The sequence below is a fragment of the Acanthamoeba castellanii genome, assembly GCF_000313135.1.
Source record: "Acanthamoeba castellanii str. Neff unplaced genomic scaffold scf7180000084776, whole genome shotgun sequence".
Taxonomy (NCBI): Eukaryota; Discosea; order Longamoebia; family Acanthamoebidae; genus Acanthamoeba; species Acanthamoeba castellanii.
In genome coordinates this window covers 854,741-873,360 of record NW_004457586.1, presented here as the reverse complement: position 1 = coordinate 873,360, position 18,620 = coordinate 854,741, and the positions used below count along the sequence as shown (strand labels likewise).

At 55.8% G+C, this 18,620-nt stretch overlaps 5 protein-coding genes and 1 pseudogene across 5 annotated transcripts; 5 read left to right on the top strand and 1 right to left on the bottom strand.

The window, feature by feature from the left end:
* The window catches only part of ACA1_283600, a 6,485-nt pseudogene extending 3,300 nt beyond the window's left edge, over nucleotides 1-3,185 (top strand).
* Nucleotides 3,186-3,500: 315 nt separating this feature from the next.
* ACA1_283590 (uncharacterized protein) lies at nucleotides 3,501-6,993 on the top strand (the record flags this gene model as incomplete). Its single annotated transcript, XM_004344845.1, has 12 exons — nucleotides 3,501-3,514; nucleotides 3,607-4,373; nucleotides 4,467-4,891; nucleotides 5,001-5,070; nucleotides 5,186-5,289; nucleotides 5,374-5,496; nucleotides 5,642-5,864; nucleotides 5,944-6,099; nucleotides 6,245-6,333; nucleotides 6,447-6,517; nucleotides 6,597-6,678; nucleotides 6,790-6,993. 12 exons carry the CDS (start codon nucleotides 3,501-3,503, stop codon nucleotides 6,991-6,993), a joined length of 2,328 nt encoding a protein of 775 aa, XP_004344895.1.
* A 1,003-nt stretch (nucleotides 6,994-7,996) lies between these two features.
* Nucleotides 7,997-8,637, top strand: ACA1_283580 (Hypothetical protein; the record flags this gene model as incomplete). The annotated part of the gene is made up of 2 exons (XM_004344844.1): nucleotides 7,997-8,008; nucleotides 8,047-8,637. 2 exons carry the CDS (start codon nucleotides 7,997-7,999, stop codon nucleotides 8,635-8,637), a joined length of 603 nt encoding a protein of 200 aa, XP_004344894.1.
* Nucleotides 8,638-11,706: 3,069 nt separating this feature from the next.
* Nucleotides 11,707-12,480, top strand: ACA1_283570 (methyltransferase type 11, putative; the record flags this gene model as incomplete). Its single annotated transcript, XM_004344843.1, has 2 exons — nucleotides 11,707-12,056; nucleotides 12,117-12,480. 2 exons carry the CDS (start codon nucleotides 11,707-11,709, stop codon nucleotides 12,478-12,480), a joined length of 714 nt encoding a protein of 237 aa, XP_004344893.1.
* Nucleotides 12,481-13,571: 1,091 nt separating this feature from the next.
* Nucleotides 13,572-16,670, bottom strand: ACA1_283560 (tryptophan synthase alpha chain, putative; the record flags this gene model as incomplete). The annotated part of the gene is made up of 9 exons (XM_004344842.1): nucleotides 13,572-14,044; nucleotides 14,134-14,347; nucleotides 14,528-14,754; nucleotides 14,827-14,999; nucleotides 15,072-15,446; nucleotides 15,572-15,724; nucleotides 15,827-15,905; nucleotides 15,981-16,136; nucleotides 16,460-16,670. 9 exons carry the CDS (start codon nucleotides 16,668-16,670, stop codon nucleotides 13,572-13,574), a joined length of 2,061 nt encoding a protein of 686 aa, XP_004344892.1.
* Nucleotides 16,671-16,915: 245 nt separating this feature from the next.
* On the top strand, nucleotides 16,916-18,615 carry ACA1_283550 (anthranilate synthase component I family protein; the record flags this gene model as incomplete). The annotated part of the gene is made up of 6 exons (XM_004344841.1): nucleotides 16,916-16,925; nucleotides 17,079-17,500; nucleotides 17,608-17,739; nucleotides 17,851-18,041; nucleotides 18,132-18,346; nucleotides 18,473-18,615. Coding segments are annotated over 6 exons (1,113 nt in total), but the record flags the coding sequence as incomplete, so codon positions are not given.
* Nucleotides 18,616-18,620: the final 5 nt, after the last annotated feature.

Here is an 18,620-nt window from a genome sequence, read left to right as displayed (position 1 = left end):
AGTGACTCACAGCGTGGCCTGTGGTGGCGGTGGCGGCGGCGCAGAGGACGATCACGTCCACACGCTGACTGTCAACGACAAGCAGTACACGCTCAAGATTCGCGACATCTCGGGCGACCTCGCCCTCTACAGCGAGTTCTACCCCAACGTATTCCTACACCCTTCCCGTTTATGGGACCTGCTACAGCGTTGGCGGTTCGCTAAGCCGTAGCCTTTCCCGTGACAGTGGCTTGCCTGGGGCGATGGCTTCATGATGGTCTACAACATCGGCGATGCCGGCACCTTTGGTACGGCATCTGGACGCTCAGCGATTGCCACACCTTCACTGGCTCACGCGGTGTGTTGTGTGCGCCGTGTGCCGTGTGTCGTGTGTGTGTCACACAGCCATGCTGAGTAACTACAAGGAGCGAATTTTGAAGGCCAAGGAAGCTCGCGCGGTGCCGATGTGCATCGTCGGAACTCAGAGTACGCGTTCCCCCTTTTCGTGCTTCGTTCAACATTGTCTGCCCCGGTCCCTATTTCGCCGTTTGCTCATCCAATCTCTGCTCTTCGTCATCAGTGGACCAGGAGGACCAGCGCGAGGTGCTGACCTCGGACGGCAAGAAGCTGGCCTTCGATTGGAAGTCCGCCTTCACCGAGGCCTCCAGCGAATCCGGCGAGAACGTCGAATCTGCCTTCCTCCTCAGTACTGACCCCCCCACATTTCACATTTTTCTCTTCGTTATTTGCGCTCGCTTTCGTTCTTTGCCCCTCCCCTCGCTGTCACTAACTCCGATTCGATCCTGCAGTGGTGAAGGAGATCCTGAACTTTGGCAAGGAAAAGGAAGACACGCGGCTCAGCCGAGTGGAGCGGGAGCGACTCTACCAGGAGCGACGCCAAGCCGAAGAAGAGGCCGCGGCGAAGCGGCTCGAGGAGGAAGAGGAGGCCCGCAAGAAGGCCGCCGAAAGCAACGTCAAGGTGCTTCCATCGACTTTTCAGCATTTGTGGGTTTCGCGTCGTGCTGACGTCACGTCTCGCTGCAACCCAAGATTGTGAAGTTGGCTCTGGACGTGCCCGGCTACCAAGTGGAGCGAGGACAGGCTCGAGTCATCAATGCCAAGTATCACTCGGTAGAACCTCCTGACACCTTTCCTCGAGAGTGTGCCTGCGCTTACTTTTTTATTTGTATTCTTTTATTATTATTATTATTATTATTGCTATTGGCTAGGAGGACGTGCGATATGAGATAGAGAACGCTGACCACAACATCGCCTGGTACAAGGAGTACTTCATGGGCAAAGGTACACCAATCATGATAATATATATTTATACAAACAATATGTGCGCCATGTGCATATTGTAACATGATATCTCACACGCACTCGCGCCTGTCGGCTCCAGACCACAAGAATTTCTGTGGGATGGACCCGGTGTTGGGTCCGATCATCATTTCCGCAATCCGCGAGAAGACGGCCTGGCGCGTACTCTACCGCTCGGAGAAGGTACGGCGCTCTCCCCATCTCGAGAGGGCACTCTCCCCACAACGGGTCTAACTACGACCTTCATCAGGCGGTGGAGCGAATGTTGATTCCCCTGAAGGACTTGCCTGCCAGTGCCGGCCGCAAGGAGATCATCGACTACGGTATGTCGCCCGCGTTGCATTACATTTTGTTGTGTGCAGGTGACTCACGTTCGCGCTCCGTGTGCGTTGTTCTCGGACGACACAGTGGACAAGCGGATAGCGCTCGACGCGATCAAGCCCATCGCCAACGCCAAGCTGCACAAGGAGCTCCTCAAGTTCGAGGAGGGATGCGTACGTCCAATCCCCGTTACCCCGAGTTGTTCGTTCGCTTTTCGCGTCTCCGCGGCTCACGGCGTTGACTTGGCCCAATCTCTCCCCTCCCACTCGACAGCATGTATATAGGTACAAGTTTGGCGTCCTCTTCTGCCGCCAGGGCCAAACCAAGGAGAACGACATGTTTGCGAATAGTACGTACTACCACCACATCCCACCACACCGCTACTCCGCGCACTTTGTGCCTTGTGGCGTGGGAGAAGAAGAGAAAACGAAACCGATTGCTCACGACTCCGCTCTTCGCTCTTCGCTCTTCTCTTGCAGACATGAGCAGCATCAAGTTCGACAAGTTCCTGGAGTCCATTGGCGAGAAGATTCCTCTCAAGGGGTGGAAGAAATACGACGGCGGCCTCGACGTTGCACGTAAGAACATTCTCCCTCCATTTGTGCGCGAGGGCCTGCGTGTGTGGTGTGTGTGTGCGTGTGCGGTGGTGTGCGTGTGCGTGTGCGACATGCTCATCGTCGGTGGGGCTGGCCAGGCGGGAAGACGGGCGAGCACTCAGTGTTTGCGGAGCTGCCGTCGGACATCCCCGAGCGGCCCTACGAGGTCATGTACCACGTGTCCACCCTCCTTCCCCACTCCAAGAAGGACGTCCAGCAGTTGGAGCGAAAGCGACATCTCGGCAACGACGTGGTGGTGATCGTGTTCCAAGCGGGCGACACCATCTTCGACCCGACCTGCATCGCCTCCGAGTTCAACCGTACGCAACTTCAACTCCGCCTTCTTTCGCTTTCGCTTTCGTCTTCGTGTTCGGTCTTCTCGTTTGTCGAACTGACATGATGCCAACCGACCCATCACAGACGTGTGGTTCGTGGTGCGCGAGGAGACCAACCCAGAGTTCCTCCCCGCCGATCGGGGCGACAAGAAGGAGACCTACTACAGGTAGTTCCCTACCCACTCCAACGCACACGCACATCACCGCACACGCTCTTCGCACACGCACGGAACTCACTTGTTTTGGGGGGTTTCGCGCTTGCAGGATCGAGGTGGTGACCAAGGAGGGCGTGGCTCCCATCTCGCCCTACCTTCCCGACCCGCCCGTGTTCGCCGCCGGCCCGGAGTTCACGCAGATGTTCCTCCACAAGCGTACGCTTCGCACACACCGCACGCGCATGCACACGCGCACGCACACGCGCACACGCACACGCACACGCACACACTTCCACTCATTACAGCCCTTGTCCAGTTTTTTCTTTGCTGACTCGTTTCGCGTGTCGTTGCTTTTTGTTGGCGTGTGTGCAGTGATCAACGCAGAGAATGCGGCCTATCACGCGCCGGCGTTCATCAGCAAGATGAAGATCACGCGAAAGGTCATCTTCTCCAACCTCATCAAGGAGTACAAGAAATAGAAGAAGAAGCGAAGTGCACCCAGAGGCCTCTTCAAGTTCATCTATTTATTTGACAAAGCAGCCACCAATAAAAACAAGTTAGCACGACGCTACGCCCATTCACGGGAAGACGCGCAGTTCATCTCTTGTCAACTATGTAGGGCTACATAGGTTCTTCCGGAAGAACACAGCGAAAGAGAACAGACCGTTTATTGCCGAGCTGCATATTACCCTGCGTGCATGACACAAACAGCCGGTGTCCGGTACCTATCTTTTTCTTTCTAGAAGTGATCTTGAAGAGGCTGCCGAGGCCTGCCGCACCACCATCTTCTAGAGATGGCAGAAAAGCAGTGCGTCTTCTCCCCTTTTCTCTTTTGTTTCAATATATTTTGACAATAAACAATCTTAAACAATCAAACCCCTCCCTTTTCCTCATTTTAAGCACGAAAGAACGAAAGCGAAAAGAGGAAAGAACGAAGGCGGGCGTGGAGGAAACAGCCGGGTGCCAGCTGGCGTCGCTGCTGTACGACTACTACGCGCCGTCGGCTCCGTCCCTCGCCTCATCATCTCCGCCTGCGCTCGCCCACCGCCGCTCCGTCGAGCAGATCGACCTGGTGAACGACGCGCCGCCTCGCACCACCACAACCGCCGCCGCTGCCGCCTCCGCCTCTCCGTCCTCCTCGCCCATCATGCTCACATCATCAGCATCATCACCGTCATCGTCCTCATCACCAGCAAAGGTGTCGTCATGGTCGTCATCGCCACCATCAACGTCGGCACGTGCTGTTGTGGGCGGCCGATCGAGCAGCGCCACCATCGCTGCGGCCGCCGCACCATCATCAGCAACCTTGAGTGGTAACCACAATGACGACGTTGTTGATAATGGCGCGCCGGCCTGGGCGGTCGCGACGCCCGGGCTCGGTGCGCTGGGGCCGCACGCGACGAGCAAGGACGAGGTCTATTCGACGCTGTCGCGGATAGGGGTAGGTGCGGGCCTCTCGTTCCTCGCCCGACGCACCATCACGAGGCGTCGCCAGTCGAAGAAGAGCCAAACGAAGAAGCAACGCCGGCGCGACGACGACTCACCGTCGGCAGCCTACCAGATGCTGCTGCCCGCGCCCGCACCCACTCAGCAGTCCGTCCGGCCTGGCGCGCATGCCACGCAGCCCGCCGCGACCACCCGATCGCACGGCCTCGCAGCGCCAATAGGTGTGTGCGTGTGTGTGCACGTGTGTGTGTGCGCGTGGTGTGTGTGTGTGCGTGTTGTGTGCGCGAACTGACTTGGGTGGTGTGGCCACACAGAGGCGAGGGTGCAACGGAGCCGAGCACCGGTGGAACGCGACCCGCTCGTGCCATCGGCGTCGCGCTGGCACTCATTCACCACCACCACACGGTCGCCGCCATCCTTTCCGGCTTCCACCAACAGCTCAACCGCGAGAGGCGACCACCAGCAACCGTCCATGGACGCTCTTCTGCGCCTCTTTCTCCCGAGCGATGACGACGACGATGCCAACGACGATGGCGCCCGCCAACTTGTTACCTCCGATTGGAGTCGGCAGGAGCAGTTTGAAGCGGCAGCGGCGGCGGCGGCGTCTCCGCGGCTGCTGACAGTGGCGCAGGACCTCCATTTGTATGCGATCACGATGAGCCACCTCCAGGCCTACCGCAGCAATCTGTGGCCCATCGTTCCCCTCAACCCCGCGTGCCTGCTCGAAGACAGCATCAAGGTACACATCTTGCACCTCACGACACGCAACGACACGCACGACACGCACGTTTTCTTTCACGATGTGGTGGCGGTGTGCCGTACACTGATCTGTTTGTTTTTCACTGCAGATGGTGCTATCAAGCGAAGGCGAAGGGGCGACTCCGCTCTCGCTCAGCGTGCACATCGGCCTCTCACTGGGTTCGTAGTCGTTGTGGTAGTAGGACGAGCTTGTTCGCGTGTGTGTGGTGTGTGTGTGTGTTGTGGTGTGTGGTGTGTGTTGAACTAAACTGAGTACATGTCCCTAACCTGGCAGGAGCGATTCTGGCGGGCCACACACAGCTAGCGGTCGAGTTTCGAATGAAGGCCCGCGAGGAGCTCAGCTACATCTTCGACCAGCCTGAATACGCCATCGCCCAAGTACGTCTCTTTTTTTCTTTTATATCTTTCTTTATTCATTTTTTCTTCTTACATTAATGGCTGTTCGGTTGGCGGGTCTCACAGGCGCTGGTGGCGATGGCCTATCTGGACGTCCGGCTGGGCCGGGAGGAGCTGGGCGAGGCCGGCGGCCAGCACCTCTACTTCCTCAAGCTGGCCACCACCCTCTGCCGGCAGATCGGCGCCCAGGTACCCTTCTCGCCCACTCCGACCCACCAACGTAGCGCATCAGGGCTGACACAACCAACAACACGACGCACACACACACGACACACACGACACACACGACACACGACACACACGCACACGCACACGCAACATGACACTCGTGTAGAATAGCGATGTGTACTTGCGCAGTTTGATCATCCTGGCGCAGGTGGACACCAACTCGGAAGAGGCGACGGCCGAGCTGCACAGGGAGTACGCGCAGATGGAGCGGTATCCCTACGACCCGCTCTTTTCGCTCAACCGGCACAGCCGGGACATCATCCCGATCTCGGCCACCGCCCTCTCCCGCATCACCTATAGCTGCCGCATCATTCTCCAGGCCGTTCTCGGTTCACCTCCCACACGACCAACGACACGACACGACCAACGACACGACCGCACGCACGCGTTCTCACGGGGGGGCTGCAGGTGTGAAGCTGGCGAGGCAGCAGCTGGACAGGGCCGAGCGCGAGGGGCGCATGGACGGCGTGGGGAGACTCCACGACACGTTCCACGGCTTGCTGGATCTCATGGACCGCATGGAGACCCAGTTCCACCAGTACTACCGTGAGTCCGGCGGCAAGAGTACCCAGAAACCCAACCCAACCGACTCTCTTCCATCGTCAACTCATGCGTGTGCGGTCGTGTGTGTGCCGTGCGTCGTGCGTCGTGCGTTGTGTGTTATGTCGTGCGTCGTGTACGTGCGTTCGTCGTGCGTGTGCGTTTGAAGGCAATCCAGAGTTCTCGGATTCGGTCTATGTGTCTCTTCGGCTGTACCTCTACCGTCTGAGGGCTGAATGCTGGCGCAGCCTGTCGCAGGTAACCCCCCCCTATCAATTCCACGTCGTGCTGTGAAACGAACCATGTCAGCAACACACGCAACACACACACACACGCAACCAACACTCACTCGCACCTGTCACGACCAACAGCCGCAGATGGCGCTGGGGTGGGCCAAGGAATTCCTTCGCATCGGTTCTCTTCCGGCCAGCATCTACGCGAGGTAAATGTCGCACGCACACATCGCACTCTTCTTTATTTATTTATTTATCTTTATTTAATTATTTATTAATTTTGTGCAGCAATGGGAGCTTGTCCATATTCTCCGTGGTTGACGTGTTTCGAGACATGCACGAGGTTGATTCGATGCGACAGCTGCTCCAGGTTCGCCACACTTAGCTATTGATGACAATGATGATGATGATGATGTTGATGACGACGACGCTGATGCTGTGGCCTTCTATGGGGAACGTGAAACGTCACGCGTGGGCGCAGATCTTGGACCGGTGGGTGGTCGCTTTCCCGGCGCTGCGCAGCGCCAAGCGCAGATGCGCGGCGGTCCTGGGCTCGCCGGATTTTTCCTCCTCCTCCTCCGCATCTCCGCCATTCCCCACGCCACAAGCCGCGCGGCTGCCCTCCTCTTCGCCGTCGTCATCTTCATCTTTACCGTCGTCCGGCCCCGACCCGCGCATCACCTGAAAAGTTGTTTTGTTTTTTTGTTTCGATCGAAACGAATCTATTGTCGACACTCTTTTAATCCTATCACCCAATCGTAGTCCAGCCCCTTTGTCGATCGGTGTGCCTCTAGTGGATGATGGCCATCATTGCCGGGCTCAGCCATCTCTGTGCTGGCCTCCCCAAGATCGGCCACGAGGCCTAGATCGAGCACGGCCCAACCACCAGACCGTCCACTTCACCGACGACGACGACGACGAGAAGCGTGGCCACTGGTGGATGATGGCCATCGCCTGTCGATCTGCACAGCCGTGCCGCAACTACGAGATTCTCGAATGCACAGACATCAGCATTCTGTAAAGGTGGTAGCCCGATGGCAGCGGACGGCCCAACCACCTTGGAGGGTCCCGGTGCGTTCCTCGCTCTCGGCGTGCGCGAACCTTTGACCGCCGTCTTCACCGACTGCAGACTGGGGCGCGAATACTGAGTTTATTATGACCAAACAGTCTTGGTGTGCGTCACTGAGCAGGTACCAGTATTCGATGCGCAATGGACAGGCGGCAGGGCTGAATACGACTCGGAACAGTAGTGAACGCGATCTGACAAGAAGAACTGACGCGTCGCAGAGTGGATTGAATCTCCTGGCCTGCGAAGGAGAGAAAGACCATGAGGTTCGTTTGATCCGATCGAACAACACAACTCAGCTGAGGCAGCGAACTGGGCAAAGTCGCACTTATTGGTCCGAGGGCGTGGTGCGGGAGAAGCTGCGCGCCAACGAGGCTCTCGTCCAGGCTTTGCTCTCTGCCCTGGACTCGAGTAAGCATGAAAAAATATTATGCAATTGTATTTTTATTTCGTTTTTATTTTGTTATTTTTTAATAAAGCCATGGCTTCAGGTCGTCATCACTGGAGGCCTCCTCACTTGAGGTGAGCAGGTCGGGGTCAATTTCCCCTTTGGCCCACAGCCACAGGACCGAGTGCACAGAAGGAAGAGGGAGCTCAGGGGCAGGTGGTGCACTGGCAGGGAATGGCACTGGCGGTGCACTGGCGGTGGAGAACAGCACTGGCAGTGCACAGGTGGAGAACAGCACACATGACCCACCAAACGGCACCGGCGGCGCACCGGCGGAGGAGAACAGCACCGGCGGCGCACCAGCAGAGGAGAACAGCACCGGCGGCACACTGGTGGAGGAGAACGGCAATGGCGGTGCACCGGCGGAGGAGAACAGCACCGGCGGCGCACTGGTGGAGGAGAACGGCACCGGCGGCGCACCAGCGGAGAACGGCACCGGCGGCGCACTGGCGGAGGAGAACAGCACTGGCGCCACACTGGCAGAGGAGAACGGCACCGGCGGCGTACCGGCAGAGGAGAATGGCACCAGCGGCGCACTGGCAGAGGAGAACAGCACCAGCGGCGTACTGGCAGAGGAGAATGGCACCAGCGGCGCACCAGTGGAGGAGAATGGCACTGGTGGCACACTGGCGGAGGAGAACAGCACCGGCGGCACACTGGCGGAGGAGAACAGCACCGGCAGCGCACCGGCAGAGGAGAACAGCACCGGCGGCGCACCGGCGGAGGAGAACAGCACCAGCAGCGCACCAGCAGAGGACAGTCCACAGGCTGGCCTGGTCTGGGGGCTTGTTATGTGCACGGGCGAAGACTGGTAGTACAGCAGATCAGACAGAGACAAGGGTGGCGCTGGTGGTTCAAGCCTTTCTGCTGCACAACTGTGTGAGTGTTAGACAGAGAAATAACAAGAAAAAAGAATAAAATTGGGAGACGCACTAGACTTCGTTGACCAGTGTTCTGATTAGATCTGTGTTCTTCTCACAAATGCAAGAAACGAGATCAACCATTGCCAAATCAGCTACAGGCAGACACCGCTCAAGAAGTGATGCAATAGAGGGTGTTGTCTCCACAGCAAGCGCCAGTGACTTCGCCATCTGGACCACGGGGTTTAGCCATGGCTGCACCCCTTTACACAGCCCTTCTCTAGCTGCATTCAACATAACACAGTAGCTTGTGGGGGGGGGGAAGCTGTGAGCCAAACAGGTGCAAGATGAGCCTTCACGAAATCCTCAATCCCTGATGCTCTTTTCTTTTTTGACTTGCCAGTGGTCTGCTTGACTTTGGCTTGGTGTTCTGGCCAGAAAAGAAAAAAGAAATGGACATGTGGTGGTCAGAAATTCAATAAAACAAACAACATCAGACAAGGGAGATGCACCTTTTCTCTGGTGACCAAAGCAGAGCTGCCAGCTCTCACAGCAACCAAACACACACACATGAGCATACACATGCCCATCTTTGTTTGGGAGATGTTTCTCAAACAGGGGGATGTGACAGTTCAGGCAGGGGTCATAAGAGAAATCAAGTGCCCCCACATCTATCCCTGGGTAGAATGTTTGAATCCTTGAAAGGAAAAGTGCAGCAGACACAGTTCTCTCTCTATCAAACACCACATCTTCTTGGTAATGATGCATCAAAAAAAAAGACAGAAAGATGAAGTAGATTGGAGGGGCCTCTACCTCTACCCCAGGAAGTGTAGGACAGGAGTTAGGAGATACATAGACCAAGAAATCTCTAAGAACAGGGAAAAAGTATAAAAGTTCAAAACTAAAAAATGCTAAAATCTTCTGTCAAGCCAAGGCTTCACACCCACACCCCAGCCCAACTGAAGACTTTCAAGCTGCAAGTTAAGCAACAGTACATAGTCCCTTCCAACTCTCTGTCATTCAGCCTTATGATTTGATGAATGGCACAGATTTACTAATCTACATCTTTGTCACAGCAAGGATTTGAACAAATGTCAGTTTTTGTGGGTGTTGCTTTCTCTTCTTACTAGTGAAACGCAAGCAGCAAAGCTGGTTGGTGTAGCTCACACAACCATACAGTACTGGAAGAAGGCTGTGTGTCAACCAGGCTGGCAGCCTGGCCAGTGGGGCAGATTCAGGTTTGTTTTTCAAATTATCACTTTTTCTTGGAAAACTAATTTTTCACTAACAGGAGTTTTAGGGGCCTTCTATTTGGCGAAGAAGAAGAGAGGCTCATCCACGACCTCCTGTCCTTGGTTGTTTTAATCTGACTGATTTGACACGCCATTTCAATTAACAGGGTGTGCCCATCTCCAGCTCCTTCTTGAGGCAGATTTTCAAGAATTGGAGATGGACATGGAAGAAGCCAATGACTGTCCAATGGCTCAAGTTCACCCCTGACAATCTTTCACATTAAGCCCTTTGGATTTGGTACATCTCTCAACTTCCAATTGAATGTTTGAAATTTTGTGATGAGGCACATTTTGCCTCCCATCACCTCCAACAACAACATCAAATTGGCCCACAAGGTGCTCCCCTCTTTTGCTCTTCCCTTGATTCCCTTTCTACCACTTTTTCGCTCTCTCTCCTTCTTGATTTACGGGGTCAATCCCCATTTTTTTATTTGTGTTTGTCACAACAGCAACACTGAGTGGGATTTTTTCAATTTTGTGCTAGATGCTGTGGCTGCTGGCTGCCTCCAGAGTGGTGACTTGCTGATTGTCAACAATGCTGCCATTCATTTCGCTGACAACATGCGCCCCCTCCTCAACAGCTTCCTTGCCCACCACAACATCTACTATGCCTTTCTCCCAGCCTACTCGCCTGAGCTGAACCCATGCAAGCTTGTTTTCACATTTGTGAAGGATGATTTGTGCAAAGCACACATCAGCTCTTAATCTTTATCAGCTCATCGCCCTTGCTTTGCAAACAATGACCTGCGAGCAGGTGGTTAATTGTTTTAATCACTGTACCCAAATAAAGGACAATTAATGACAAAAAACTTGAAGTGACATCACCACCTGCATGTGCTCATCAATGTATGGGTGTCCCACCTCCAACAACACATACTGGCAATGCTACATAGTAGCTGCATTGTTGTGGGTTGCAAGTGGCCCTGGTGTGGAGCTGACCTGCTGCCATTTCTGTACTTTTTTTTTATTATTATTGTTATCATTATCTTTTTAATAAAAAATGGCCTGTTTTCATGATTCTTCTGCAGCATCATATCTCTCCTTATGGTATTTTAATCTGTCATTTCTCAAGATGCTCCCAACAACAAATGTCTTGCTATTTTTGAATTAAAACCATTTTTGTGTTGTCAAAACCATTTATAGGGCTTAAACAAAATCACTTTTCAAAATGACTGGACCTCTCATTTCACAAGTTCTGGGTGACTTACCTGTTCTCACTAGCAGTACCACCACAAGAGCAGAGTGCAGATACACACCAACAACCTCTTATTTCAAATGAGCACAAGTTGAAGATCAATGTAAATGCCAATGTTTCCAGCACTCCATGAAGTGATACAACAGTTGAATTGATTGGTTGTGGAGTTATGGTGGGTGATGTGGGCAGACTGCAACCTTTTTAACCAGGATATATCCCAGTGTTCATGTGGAAGGGAGATATGTATCCCCAGGGGAGCCAATTGCAGAGAGTGGTTTGATTCAATTGAATTTAAGAGGGCACAAAAAGGGGTGGATGCTGTGCATTCCCAAGCTTGTCCTTTTGGGGACATAGCGCGCCTTGTTGGTGATTGGCAGCTCAAATTGCAAGAACAAAATGATGGTTCTGCTTGATGATTCTGCTTCAACCCTGACGAATGGAGCAAGCATGTGAAGCAGTACAACACATTTGCAATCCAGCTTACCTGGCTGCACTTGGCTGAGGCTCTATGATTGCTCAACCTTGGAAAGGAGGACCATGTTGTACTTGATGTGGCTGCTGGTACTGGCACTTTCGCACTGCAGGCAGGAGCTCCAGTGCATCCATGCCAGTGACAAAGACTACAAGGTGCTGGCGACAGACTTTGCTGAGGCCATGGTAGCCACCTGCAGGACTGCAGTGCACAACCAGGGTCTCAGTGACATTGTTGAATGCAAACAGATGGATGGACAGGTGATAGGCATCCTGTCCTTCTTTCACCACATGATGTTCACCAACCTGATCTCTCTTCTGTTTCAGGACATGAGCTTGCTGAGGGATGACAGTGTGGATGCCATTGGGTGTGTGTTTGGTGTGATGTTCTTCCCCAATGAGGTCAAAAGATTCAGGTAGAGTCTGCCTCCACATCACATGTTAGAGCCTACATAACCTCATGCTATTCTCATCAGGGAAATGCTGAGAGTGCTGTGTCCTGGCGGGTGTGCAGTCATTGTTGTCTGGAAGAAAGTGGCAATGCTGTGGCTGATGCAGGAAATTGCCAAGTGGTTGTGTGCTACTCTTCCTCAGGCCTCAGCAACAGAGGCCACTGACAAGGCGCAATCCAAAGCAACGGCACACATGGTCTACAGGCTGGGTGACCCTGATGAGCTCACAAAACAGCTGAACACTGCTGGCTTCACCAACAACCAGATTGTTAGCATGTCTCCCTTTGAAGCTGAATGGACCAGCATAGAGCCAACCAATGAAGTTGTTGGGATGATGCTGGACAAGCCTGGGGTGAAGGCGTCCTACCCCCCAGAGCAGTGGGACTGAGTGGCAGCCATTGTGAAGGAGTGGTTTCAGACTGCTACCTGGGACAATATCTCCCTGATCACCCTGCTGAAGAAGTAGTGAGGGACCTGGTTCACTCACAAATGACTGTTGAGAGGTAATAGATCTAAGTGTTTGCTCATTCTGCTGTGCTCTTTCTTCCACTTCCACCCACAGCAAGAGAGGAAAGGGGGGGGGGCGTTGCCACATTGGTGTATGCAATTGTGGGCTTGAGCCCACTTGAGCAGCTGCAGGTGGCCTAGGCCATGGCGCACGTAGAAGTGTCCCATGGTGGTCCCCTGGCTTGGACCCACATGACCACCGCCGAGTGGGCGCCCCTCTTGGCCGCTTGGGCTTCGTAAGCTCGGACCACTAATGTGGCAACAGGGTGGCAAGAGGGGAAGATGTAGGGCAGTCTGCCTGTTGCATACTCATTATCTTCAAGTTTCTTTTTTATTATACTTATTCTTTCTTTCCTTATTCCCATATCTTGTACCTATATTCCCTAAACTCCTCCAATACAATCTACCTCTTCTCTCCACTTTGACCTGGTCACATCACCTACAGCTTCTCAGCCTCATCTCATCTTCCAACACTGCCAGCTTCTGCTCGCCTTTGGCCCTACCCGTGGCGCCGTTTCGCACATGAACACGCACACAACACGCACCGATTGTCCAGTCAGCCGACGACATCGCCGACTTTGCGTTGGTTGCCCTCGTTGAGCGCTGCTTGAGCCGCCGCATCGCCAGCCTGCCATCCAGCACGCCGCTTGGTGACTTAGGTCGCGGCCGAGCGGGTAGCCTGCTCCACCTCGGGTGGCAGCACCTCACCGGCACCGAAGTTTTCCAGTGTGCGCTGACGTGCCCCGTCTCCGCATCGTGAAGTAACTCACAAACAGATCACGCACCACTGCACACGCCACACATCATCTACATCGTTGGCCCTCTGCAGGCCTTCAAACGTGCGCTGTGTGTGTGTGTGTGTGTGGGAGGCACGATACAGGATCGCCACCAGGCTACACCACAAATCAACCATCCGATGACACAGTGTAGACAATTTAGGTAATTTCAAGCCACGCCCACAAGGCTACGGCATTAGTGGAGGGTGACGCCCAGGGCGGCGGAGAGGGTGCCCATGTCCTTGTCGGCCCGACCGCTCATGCAGACGAGGATGATCTGGTCGGGCTTCATGGTCTTGGCCAGCTGGATGGCGTGGTAGACGGCGTGCGACGTCTCCAGGGCCGGCATGAGGCCCTCCTTGCGCGTGAGCTCCTTGAAGCCCTCCAGGGCCTGCTCGTCGCTCACCGCCACGTACTCGGCGCGCTTCGACTCGAGCAGCCACGCGTGCTCGGGTCCGACGCCGGGGTAGTCCAGCCCGGCCGAGATCGAGTGCGTGGACTTGATCTGGCCCTCGGGGTCCTGCAGCAGCATCGTGCGCGTGCCGTGCAGCACGCCGGGCGTGCCCTTGACCAGCGTCGCGCAGTGCTTGTCCGTATGGACACCCTCGCCCGCCGCCTGCACGCCCACGATCTTGACCTCCTTGTCGTTGATGAACGGATGGAACGTGCCTGCATCGTGTGTGTGTGTGTGTGTGTGTGTGTGTGTGTGTTAGCGCACAGCGTACACGACACAAACGCACGCGCGGGGAGGGGTGTACCGATGGCATTGCTGCCGCCGCCGACGCAGGCCATGACGACGTCGGGCAGCCGGCCGGCCTTCTGGAGGATCTGCTCGCGGGCCTCCTTGCCGATCACGCTCTGGAAGTCACGCACGATGGTCGGGAACGGGTGCGGCCCGATGGCCGAGCCCACCAGGTAGTGCGTCGTGCGGATGTTCGTCACCCAGTCCCGCATCGCCTCATTCACCGCATCCTACACACCGTCACCACCATCGTCGTGTCGTGTCGTGTCGTGTCGTGTCGTGTCGTGTCGTGTCGTGTCGTGTCGTGTCGTGTCGTGTCGTGTCGTGTCGTGTCGTGTCGTGTCGTGTCGTGTCGTGTGCGGTGTCAGCGAGAGAAGGCGCACGAGCGGCGGTTGAGGAGGGGGGAGAACCTTGAGGGTCTTGGAGCCGCTGTGGACGGGGATGACGGTGGTGCCGAGCATCTTCATGCGGAACACGTTGAGGCTCTGTCGGTTGACGTCCTCGATGCCCATGTAGACCACGCACTCGAGGCCGAGCTTGGCGCAGATGGTCGACGTCGCCACGCCGTGCTGGCCCGCGCCGGTCTCGGCGATGATGCGCGTCTTGCCCAGTCGCTTAGCCAGCAGCGCCTGCCCGACTGTTGTGTGCGTGGCGTGTGCGGTGAGCGTGTGCGGTCGCGTGTGTGCGTGTGCGTGTGCGGTGAGCGTACTGGCGTTGTTGATTTTGTGGGCACCGGTGTGGCATAGGTCCTCGCGCTTGAACCAGATCTGGGCGCCGCCCAGCTCGCGGCTGAGCCGGTCAGCGTGCGACAGCGGCGTGGGCCGGCCCACATAGTCGTAGTACGCGCGGATCTCCTCCTGGAACGTCGGATCGTTCTTGACCCTGCGAACCCCTCCCGTCAGAACCACCGCGGAGGGGGTGAGAGGGGGCGAGAGGGGGCGGGCGGGGGCGTACTTGAGATAGGCCTGCTCGAGCTCGTCGAGGGCGCCCATGAGGGTCTCGGGGGCGTAGCGCCCGCCGAAGCTGCCGAACGACGAGGGCAGCTCGGTGGGCTGGTGCTGGCCGGCGTGGAGCGCGGCGTCGAAGATCTGGGCCTGGGCCTGCTCGACCTCGGCCGGGAGGTGGAGGTCGGACTTGACCCCGCTGATGAGGGCCTCGACGGCCTGGCGCACGGCGTCGACCTGCTTGTCGGCGGGCGACTCGCGGATGACCTTGATCAGCTGCGAACCCACCACCACGCCCTCGCCCAGCTTCGCCACCTGCTGCACGTGCTCGCGGTTGCTGATGCCGAACCCGATCGCCAGCGGCCACTTGATGTGCTGCCTCACACTGCAACCCTCACCCCAGTCAGACCGCCGCACACACCACCGCACACACCACACGCACCACCGCACACGCACACGCACCACCGCACACGCACACGCACACACGCGCGCGCGAGAGTGGGAGGGTACCGAGCGACGAAGCTTTCGAGCTCGTTGGAGAGCTGGGTGCGGCCGCCGGTGACGCCGAGCAAGCTCACGCAGTAGATGAAGCTGTCGGCGATGGTGTTGATGTACTTGAGCCGCTCATTGCTCGTCGTGGGCGCGATCAGCGGCACGAACGACCTAATGAGGTTGTTGTGTGTGTGTGTGAACATACAAGGCCGGGGTCGAGTGGACGATCGTCCCAATTTTGAAGTTGGCCGTCAGGCCATTGTGGGAACGTACATCTGGAATTCCTGACAGTGTTTGCGGAAGTCCTGGCTGGCCTCGGGCGGCAGATCCACCACGATGAAGCCGTCCGCGCCTACACCAAACACACCCAGTAGTGCATGGTATTAGCACGACACGACCACCGACACGACACGGAGAGGAATGGTACCGGCCTCCTTGGCGGACTGGACGATCTTGTGTTCGCCGAAGGCGCGGAACGGGTTGTAGTAGCCCATGAGCACGACGGGCACGGTGAGGCCCTTGGCCCGCGCCTCCTTAACGAACTCGAGGGACTTGGGCAGCGTCACACCGCCCTCCAGGGCCACTGCATAGCGGCGAAAAGAGAGAAAAGAAGAAAAGGCGAAGGAGGAGTGATCAGCGTGGGAAGTCAGATTATCCCCGATGGTGGAACTACGGCAACGGAAGTTGGTTTCCGCCACTCGGGTAGCACACGAATTTATGTATAAATAAGTAAATATAAATTTTAATTGTGTTGTATTTATATTCGTTATGACAGGTGAATATACTCACAAAACATGATTACTTAATTTTTTTAATTGCAAATATAGATTAGACCAGACTGACTGAATGAATGAGAAAATAGAAAATGTAAAAATCGATTTGCTGGATTTGGGGGGGTTGGCGTACCGGCAGAGGCCTCCTGGATGGTGGGACCATCGGCGAGAGGGTCCGTGTGCGGGATGCCCAGCTCGATGAGATCGGCGCCACCCTGCTCGAGGGCCAGGAGTAGCGGGACGGTGGCCTGCTGGGTCGGGAAGCCCGCAGTCACGAACGGCACAAACACTGGTCGGCCCTCGGCCTTGGCCTTTGCAAAAGTGCTCAGTATGCGCTCAGACATCTTTGTGTGTTGTGGTGTGTTGTGTTGTGTTGTGTGCGTTCCGCGTAGTGTGAGAAGATGAACGCTAGATCTTGAGCGCTGTGGCTTCTTCGCTTCGTGGGTTGTCAGTTTATCTTCCGGACATTCCCCTCACTTGGTTAGAATGTTAATTATTCAAACGAAACAAAACCTAAAATAATCCAAATTCTTGATCAGTTGCCTCCACAGAACGGGAGGACCAACAGCAGTTCTGATTAATCTCCGTTATGTTTTTTCGTGCACCATCAAAGAGAGAAGGCAAGCGAAGATCACACTGCCCTCCCCACTCCGTCACTCTCGCCGATAGCAATATTCCTAAATCTGTTGTATCCATTTATTCGCATTTAGGCCTTTATTTATTTATCTCTTTTTTTCGTTCGTTCATTCAAGTTGAACAAACCCCCATTTGGCGACGTAGCGACACGAACTCGAGAAGCATTTGCAAGATCTTGAGAAGATGCACCACCACCCACCACTACGCGCCCACACTCGATGAAGTGCAGCAGCTGGCGGCCAAAGCCGACCGCACTGCCAATCTCGTGGCCATCTGCTGCGAATCCGACGCAGGCGACGAAACGCCCACGACCGCCTTCCTCAAGATTCGACGACGCAGCAACAGCAGCGAGACGACCAACAAGGAGAAGGACGACAACCTGGCCTTCATCTTTGAGCTGTCGGAGAAGAACAACCCGATCGTGCTGCGCCACTCCATCGTGTCCGCCGAACCGTGGAAGGTCATGCGCACCGGCCCCGGCCTGGAGCACCACGGCGACCCGCTCGTCCACCTCGAGCGCGAGCTGGCCAACCACAAGGTCACTTCTCCCTTCCACCGCGCGCGCGACGCACGCAACCGCACACGCACGCAACCGCACACGCACGCACGGTCAGGTCTAACGTCTGACTTTCTATGAACGCGCAGGTGGCGAGCGAGTACAGGCTGGAGCCGGAGGTGTTGAACGGCGCGGCGTTCGGGTATATCTCGTACGACTGCATCCGCTACTTCGAGCCGCGGGTGGACCAGTACGCCCAGCCGGACACCCTACAACTCCCCGTACGCGCGCGTCTCTCTTGCCTCAGTCTTCGTCGCTTGCCATCCAATCCACTAACCACGCACGCACACACACACACACACACACCACCGCACACGCACGCGGGGCTACAGGAAAGCATGTTCATGTTCGTGAATTCGTTCATCGCGTTCGATCACGCGACGCAGAAGATGCGCATCGTTGCGCTCTGTTCGCTGGAGGGCGACGTGGTCAAGAACTACGCCCTCTCCGTGGCCCGGATCGAAGAGCTCCGCAGCCGACTAGCGCAGCCGGCCGTCCAGTTCGTTGATGCCGACCCGACACGGTACGCCCTCGCGTGTGCGTGTGCGTGTGCGGTTGTGTGTGTGTGTGTGTGTGTGTGTGTGGCGTGCGCATGACTCATCGTTGCGCGCAGGCACGAGGGTGTGTCGAATGTGGGCAAGGAGGGCTACGAGGGAATGGTGCGCAAGCTGCGCGAGCGGATCATCGACGGCGACTTCATCCAGGTGGTGCCCTCGCAGCGCATCGCGCGCAAGATCGGCGTGCACCCGTTCAACGTCTACCAGCAGCTGCGCAAACTCAACCCGTCGCGCTACACCTTCTACGTCGACTGCGACGACTTCCAACTCGGTACCAACAACACAAATGAATCGCATAATTTATCTATAAAATCAATATATTCTTATTTATATTTATCAATTTATTTGTATGTTTGTTATTGCTTTATATCCTTTTTTAATTATTTGTTCTGCGCAGTTGGTTCGTCGCCCGAGATGCTGGTGCAGGTCTACAATCGCGAGGTCACTACCCACCCCATCGCCGGCACTCGGCGCCGAGGAAAGACGCCCGAGGAGGACGACGCCCTGATGACCGAATTGCTCGGTACCACGTACATATCAGTATA